This window comes from Brachyistius frenatus, unplaced genomic scaffold (assembly GCF_029030835.1).
Source record: "Brachyistius frenatus isolate BFR_SWC_R1_liver_20210118 unplaced genomic scaffold, ASM2903083v1 Contig_120, whole genome shotgun sequence".
In the NCBI taxonomy this organism is placed as follows: Eukaryota; Metazoa; Chordata; class Actinopteri; family Embiotocidae; genus Brachyistius; species Brachyistius frenatus.
The window spans coordinates 331,204-339,173 of NW_027210719.1; the positions used below are offsets into that span (position 1 = coordinate 331,204).

At 46.9% G+C, this 7,970-nt stretch overlaps 1 protein-coding gene across 2 annotated transcripts in view; it reads left to right on the forward strand.

Moving 5' to 3' along the window:
• Positions 1 to 6,994, forward strand: part of bcl9 (BCL9 transcription coactivator) — a 28,704-nt gene extending 21,710 nt beyond the window's left edge. For both annotated transcript variants that reach the window (XM_069713582.1, XM_069713581.1), the window contains exons 8-10: positions 97 to 2,290; positions 4,135 to 4,407; positions 4,554 to 6,994. In XM_069713582.1, the coding sequence (XP_069569683.1) occupies positions 97 to 2,290; positions 4,135 to 4,407; positions 4,554 to 5,593 (3,507 nt within the window). In that variant the 3' untranslated portion in view covers positions 5,594 to 6,994. The remainder of the gene's footprint in view (positions 1 to 96; positions 2,291 to 4,134; positions 4,408 to 4,553) is intronic.
• Positions 6,995 to 7,970: the final 976 nt, after the last annotated feature.

The following is a 7,970-nucleotide window of genomic DNA, read 5'->3' on the forward strand; positions in this document are numbered from 1 at the left end:
ATATGCTCACATACACCAACATATTGCAGAGAGCATGCACAACATCCTTTTGAGAGTGTGATGACTTAATCCTGTTTCTGCCCCTCTCTGTTAAAGAACAATGCAGCAAACGTCCTGCGAAATGACTCCAAGCCTCCCCAGCAACCTCCGCCCCATGCCCAGGATCAGAGCCACCAGCCTGGATCCAAGCCGTCCTTACCTGGCATGGCAGAGCCAGTCCCACCACAGCCTTCAAATCAAGGGAGCCAAACCGGTGTTCTTCCGCAGGAGGGGTCCTCCTCTGCAGGCATGGAATCCAAAAATATTCCTGGCAGTAGCCCTAGTAACACTACAGCCCAAGTCGACCAGGCCCCTGTCACCCAACCTGAGGCAGGCCTCAACCCTCCAACATCAGTTGAAGGAGGGCAGGGTGGAGGTTCTGGTGTAGCAGGTTTGACCCCCCAACAGCAGCAACAACAGCAGCAGCTGGCCCAGGAGCTGTTGAACATGGAGGCCAACACAGAGGGTCTGTCCCAAGAACAGTTGGAACATCGCCAGCGCTCCCTGCAGACTTTGAGAGATATTCAGCGCATGCTCTTCCCCGATGACCGTGATGCCCCACAAGCTGGGCCCCCACAGTCTCATGGTGGACCCCATGATGGAGGCCCTGATGGTGCACCCCGGAGGTCTGAGCAGGGCCCCCTACAGGCTATGATGGCACAGTCGCAGAGCCTCGGACCACCTGGTGGACCAGGAGGACCTCGTCCACAAGGTCCACCCTTTGGCCCACCCCATGGTCCCAGGGACATGCCCCCATTTCCACAAGATGAAATGGGTCCACACATGGGAGGCCCAGTTGGCTGTGGAGACGGAGATCAGATGACCCCAGAACAGGTGGCTTGGTTGAAGCTACAGCAGGAGTTTTATGAAGAGAAGAGGAAGAAACAAGAAATGCAACACCGACCACTTCCGCCTGACATGATGATGCATCCTCATGGTCCACGTGGTATGATGCGAGGACCCCCACCTCCCTACCAGATGGGCCCAGGAGAGATGTGGGGAGGACCAGGTGGTCCACCAGAACCCTACCCGGAGCGCATGGGCATGGGTCCTGGCCCTGGCCCTGGCCCCAGGGGTATGCCCCCACATATGCAGAGGATGCCTGGCTTCTCCGGTATGATGAATCCTGAGATGGAGGGTCCCCCGAGGCCTGGAATGGGCTGGCCTGATGACATGCCTCCACGGATGGGAGAAGCACGAGGCTTTCCCGGAGGACCTGGGGGAATGTTTCCCGGTCCGGGGGCTCGAGGTGAGCGTTTCCCAAACCCTCAGTCAGTCCAAGAAGCAATGTTCCACCAAGGAATGGGTGGAGAGAAGGGCCTCCCTCCTGGGATGATGATGGACATGCAAAGGATGATGGGGCACCAAAGAGGTGGAATGGAACCTGGTAATGGAATGGGTATGTTTCCCAGAATGCCCGGTGATGGTCCCATGAGTCCATCCTCTAGGCTCCAAGGAATGGGGGGCAGGGAAATGGGGCCTGAGTTTGGCATGGGGCCTGGCCCTGGGCCAATACCTCATATGCACCCTTCCAAACTACGAGATCCTCCCATGAATATGAGTCCTGATGAGATCATGAGGATGAGAGGAAGTGGAGGACCTCCAATGGAGAACATAGGCCCACAAGGCAGGCCGATGCAGGGTCCCCCCTTCCCTGAGCAGTCACAGTCAGGAGACTTTCCTATGGGGCCTGGCAGGCCCTTCCCTGGGGGTCCTGTAGGAATGAGGGGTCCACATGTAGACCAAGCCTTTGGTCCAGAGCACAGATCTACACCAACAGGAGGTAATGGCCGTATTAATCATCTTCCGTCTGCTGGCGGTCCTGCACAAGGTCAGAGGGGCCGCAAGCCAGCGGATCTGAATGTCCAAGCAGGAGGGGGGAACTCTCCCAGTGTTAACCCACTTAAGTCCCCTCCTCTGAGGCAAGTGCAGTCCCCCATGATGGGCTCTCCATCGGGAAACCTTAAATCCCCTCAAACACCGTCCCAGCTGGCTGGAATGCTCTCTGGTCCCACAGGCCCCAATGCTCCTCCAGCTCCCTCAGCTTCTGCACCAATGAAGTCTCCCCACTCCATGATGGGATCAGCAGGTGCCTCTCCTGTTCATATGAGGTCTCCTTCTCTTCCTAACCCCTCTCCAGGATGGGCCTCCTCACCAAAACCACCCATGCAGAGTCCTGGAGTTCCCCCTCAGGGTGGAAAGCCTCCCCTCAGTATCACCTCACCAAACATGATGGGAGGCATGGACCAAGGTATGTATTTCTACAATTTCCTGTGTCCATCACACCTCTGCCTTTACCTTATCTTTCAATATCTAATTCCTTGTCTTTTTTTTAAAACTAGTATGTCATTTCTTCTTTTCATATTAAACTAGGAATTCAAAATGGGAAACGAAAAAACAACTTGTGTTATTTTGCTATTCATTCATGAAACCAGCCCCAAAAAACAAATAAGGCTTTGTTTTTTGTTCTTTCAGTTTTATGCTCAAAGTCAAAAATATCAAATGAAAAAACGGGTCGTGGACCAAAATTGCATTCGATCATTTATCGGTTTGATTTGTGTGACCAGGAAGTTCCAGACTTCTTCATGTGTTGCACTTGATAACTTTGCAGCTAATACTCGAGGCCGATGGCACTACCTGATTTAATGCAATTAATATGAGCTTCAACATCAATACAAGTGTTTCTTTTTTTCAGCAAAGTGTTTTGGAAAATGTCACATTAAAAGTCTGCACTTGTGCCAAAAGATATTAACTTTAGCACCAAGAAGTATAGTATTGCCATTGATACAGTGTGTTAGACTGTGGGCAGCAACACGAGCACCGTTTTATATTTGTTTAAATGTACAAGTTCAGCAGTGTTCCCGTCCCAGGACTCGCTGTGTGCTACAAATTGAGCCTAGTTTTTTTAGCCCATATGTTTACATATCTCTGTCGTAATGATGAGATCCTCATGCACACTTTCATTCCTACTCCTGATTATGAGACAGTTTTCACATAATTACGAGGTAAGTACATCAGACTATTGCAGGAACAGGAACACCTAAAGCGCTTGCCTGAAAATCCAATAGTTTTTAGGATTTCTTCATTATTAAAGTGGTCAGTGCATCCAATGACTTCATTTTACAAAATGTAAATATAAAACTGTTCTCAAGTTGCCGCTTTTAGTCTTAACTTATTGTATCCATGGCAATGTTATACTTCTTATTTCATGTACAAGTTTACATCTGTTCAGACAGGCTATAACACTTTTAATGTTACTTTTTCCAAAATACTATATTGAAAAACAAATCCATACATTTTCAAGCTCATGCTCATTACATTAAATCAGGTAGCCCCATGTCTCCAGTGTATTAGCTGCAATGTTATCACATGACTTCTTTGTGCAACACACAAAGAAGTCAGTGACTCCCTGATCACACAAATTAGACAGATTAAAGATCAAAACCAAATTTGGCCCGTGGCTAGTTTTTTCATTTCCTGTTTTTGACTTGAGCATAAAAAAAATTAATTATTATTTTTTTTTTAAATCGAAAATGAACCAACAAAAACCTTACATCTTTCTTTTTCTTTTTTTATGGTTTCATAAATGAATTTTGAAATCAAAAATACTTTTTTTCATTTTACAGTTTCGGATTCCCAATTGAATCTTTTCAGATTCACTATTTTTTTTTTCAGTTTGTTGATGATATGGGATTTCTTTTGTAAATGGTTTGCTGTGGAATTTTCTTTGAGATGCTTTTTCAGCTACTGGGCTCCGTGATTGTTTACGTCACATGTCAAACATTTGACTCTGACTAACTGTTAACAGAATTAGTCTACAAAACTGAAATATAATTTATGTGATATGGTGGCTATTATGAGGTGCATTACTCACTCAAATTGACACATCTGTATGAGGGTGGGGTTGGGTAGCTTATGGTCCAGTGGCTCCCTCTTGTGGTCACATAATTAAGAAGCCACATATTAACATATTAAGCCTCCACATATATTGTAAGGGAGTATCATATTGCTGTTATCACTTATACAATAATCCAGAGAATGAACACTTTCCACTGCTACGTTTTATCATGTCTTTGTCTTCATGTCGTCCTCTAGGTGGTAACGGTCCTCCTTCAGCCCCTCCTTCATCTGGGGCTCCATCTGGCTCCATGTCCCTCCCAGGCAACGTCCCGTCTGGCAGTCCGTACACCATCCCTCCTGAACCAACACTATCCCAGAACCCTCTTTCCATCATGATGTCACGCATGTCCAAGTTTGCAATGCCCAGCTCCACCCCACTTTACCATGATGCCATTAAGACTGTTGCCAGCTCTGATGATGACTCGCCTCCGGCTCGCTCCCCTAACCTGCCTTCAGTCAACAATAACGGTAAGACATCTAAAATACCTTCTGTTTGTTGTCTAATTTGTAGTTTCACTTCTTCTGACCTTAGGCTATACTTACACTGTTCTTCCTTTTGCTCTGCTTTCCAACTGCTTGTACTGGATGTATAAACACTTCTTTTTGGCTTACAGGTATGGCAATGAATCACCAAGGTAATCCACGTATGATGGGACCTGGAAACGCTGGACCCATGCCTGCCCTCAGCCCTCTGGGTATGAATCCAATGGGATCCCAGCCTCTTTCCCATGGTATGCCCCCACAGATGCCCTCTCCCAATGCCCCTAATATGGGCCCAGGCATGATGCCTCATGGCATGATGATACCACCAAATCCCCAAGACCCTGGTATGGCGAACCCTCAAATGATGCCCCAGGGACGCATGGGTTACCCTCACCGAAGCCAGGGATACCCGCTCACCCAGTCACCCTCCCAGCAAGGACCTTTCTCCCCGCACAATGGTCCTGTCCCCCAAGGTTTCCCTGGCCATCCCATGGGATTCCAGGGAGAGGGAGGACCTATGGGAGGACGGATGGGAAACATGCCTCACGGGCCAGGGGGTGATGGGGGTATGTGCAAGCCCAACACCCCCGGTGGGCCCGAGTTCAACAACATGCAAGGTGGATTCAGTGATGCAGACCTTCATGAGGTGATGCGGCCAGGAGCTTCTGGCATTCCTGAGTTTGACCTGTCCAGGATAATCCCGTCGGAGAAGCCCAGCCAGACTCTGTCTTACTTCCCCCGAGGTGGAGGAGACAACCCAGGGGTCAAACCACCACACCCCTCTGGCTTTCCCATGCAGGGCATGATGGGCGATGGTCCACCGAGGATGGGGATGCCCATGCAGGGGATGGGGGGGATGTCAGGGGGGCCTGGTGGGGGAATGGGCCCCCAAGACATGCCAATGGGCAACCCTGGCCACAATTCGATGCGGCCACCGGGATTCATGGGCCAAGGCATGATGGGCCCCCAGCACCGGATGATGTCCCCCGGGGGTCCAGGAGGGATGATGCAGGGGAGACAAATGGCACACCCAGGCCCTGGCGGCTCACCTAACATGATGATGTCACTGCAGGGCATGGGGGGCCCCCCACAGCAGACAATGATGATGGGGGGTCAGATGAGGCCACGTGACATGGACATGGGGTTCAGTCCGGGCCCTGGAATGTTCTAATCCAACAGAAACCTTGTATCTAGGATGTTCTCGGACAATACGTGAGGATGGAGTAAAGATCACGGCGTGTGGAGAGCATTCGGAGAGCTGACGGACTCAAATAAAGGAGTTTAATATGAGAAAGGGTGTGCCCAGAAAATGAACAGAATGGAGCTAACCAGTCACCCAGTAATGTCCTGTGGGAACTGTTCCAATGGAGACTCAGACAGGCCCAGATTGGAGTACTTTTGCCACATGAACATTGAATTTTGACTCATGAACTTCAGAATGTATGGGATTGTTGTGCATCAATTTCGCAAAAACTGTTCGTGTTTTTTGATTATCTGACTATAAAGATGACTTCGACATCAAAGAGGAATCAACCTAACTAAAAGTCAGCGTGGAGATGCTACAGTATATGTCTACTTTTTTCAAATTTAAAAAACAAATTTGTCACGAACGTGGTATGGAACAAGAGAAAGGAAGAAGAAGAATTTGTGCTTTGTGAAGACTTTAGTGGAAATCCATCTTGTCTCTCGCTCCATTGTTTTGACTGTTTCTGTACAGTATATACGTGAGCGTGAGTGTGCGTGCTTGACAGATTGTATGTTTGTGTGGTATGTATGTATGTGTCTGTATGTATAGGCATTCTATCAGTGACCTCTCAACTCCTCTTACCCAACTTTCATTGGGGGAGGAATGCCCCCTAAAAATACTGTACTGTTTACCATTGGTGGGCTATTCAAATTTTAGTCTATTTTAATTTCCTTTGTAACTCCAGTGTATAACAAACCAAACTATGACCTCATTAAGATAATAGTATTATTAAAAAAAGCACAAACATGGACCATCTGCAGAAAGCGTCTTCTTTCTCTGTTTTTACCATTGAGAGCAACACAGTAAGTGTGAGGATCCTGGCAGCTTTGCAGCACCACAATAATCTCCAGTCCATTTCAAGTTGTGGATGACATTCGACTTTGTGCTCCAAAACTTTCAGGACTCAACTTTTCGCCAGCGTGAAAAATATTGCTAATACCCAGATGTGCTAGTGTGTTCTTCTTGTTCCTGTTGTGTTCCTGTTTTGTTTTGACTCTCTTGTTGACTCTGGGTAATAATCATTCCCACAGCAATAATCCCCCGATGGTCAGCAGAATGGGACAGGAGTGGCCGAATGTGCCACAGCAGGTATGCCAGGTATTATAGAACTAGAGCTAGGTAGATCTGGTAAAATTTAGTAAGGCAGGTGTGGTGTCCGGAGTGAGACACAGAAATGTAAACACGTACTGCTTACCATCCAGTTGACTTCCTCTCTTTTCTCTATTGTATAAGCTTGTCATGTGTTTCTCCATTGGCTTTGGTGCAGAATAGCCTACCAGGGCTGTGGTGATGGACTACAAATAAAAGATATTGTTTTGGTATATACATGTTGTCTATGCAGTGTGTGTGTGTGCGCGTGCATGTGTACAAGTAAGTCTCGACTATTCACATCGAGTCAGTTCTGTGGACCAGGTGGTGTCATTGTCATTGTACACGTCAAACCGGCTTCTCAACATTCAGAACAAGGAGAGCAGCTCATTGATAGGTTGACATTTTATCAGGAGGCACCGAGTGAGAACTATTTTCAAAAGGACACCACCCTTCCCAAATACTCTCGACAAAAATATCAATACACTTTTCGCTACCATTTTTCATGAGGTAATGTTACAAATCGAAGACTTCTTTCACACAAACAAAAAGGTTTATATCTCTCGAATGTATTCAAAAGATTTGCTCAAATCTGTGTTTGTGAGCAGTTCATCTTTACCAAGATAGTCCATCCACCTGGCAGATGTGATCCATCAAGATGCTGACTAAACAGCAGGATGATTACAAAAATGTGCCTCTTGACAGGTTACAATTAAAGGCCACTTGAAAATGTGCAGTTTTATTTTGAAAGCAAAAATCACCAGTGACAGTCCATCACCTCTGATCATTTGGTGTTCAGAATAAAATTGCACATTTAAGAGTGGCCTTTAATTGCGACAAGTCCAAGGCACACCTGTGCAATTACCCCCCCTGTTTAATCAGCATCTTTATGTGCCACACCTGTCAGGTGGGTAGATCGTCTTGGCAAAGATTTAGGGCTCATTAGCTCGGATTTGAACAAATTTGTGAAAGAAATAAACATTTGTGTGCACAACAGAAGTCGAATACTTTTTACTTTAACTTAAAAAAAAATGGAAGCAAAAACAAAAGTGTTTCTATTTTTGCTGAGTGAAGATATGAGCCATGTCCGTGGGTTCTATCGGCTCTAAACTCGTTGTGCTTTTCAAATTGGCGTTTTGAAGTTTCACTTGGCCGGTGGAAACACGGCGGAGCCCCTAATGTGACGTGACCCAAAAGAAAACAAGACTGAACA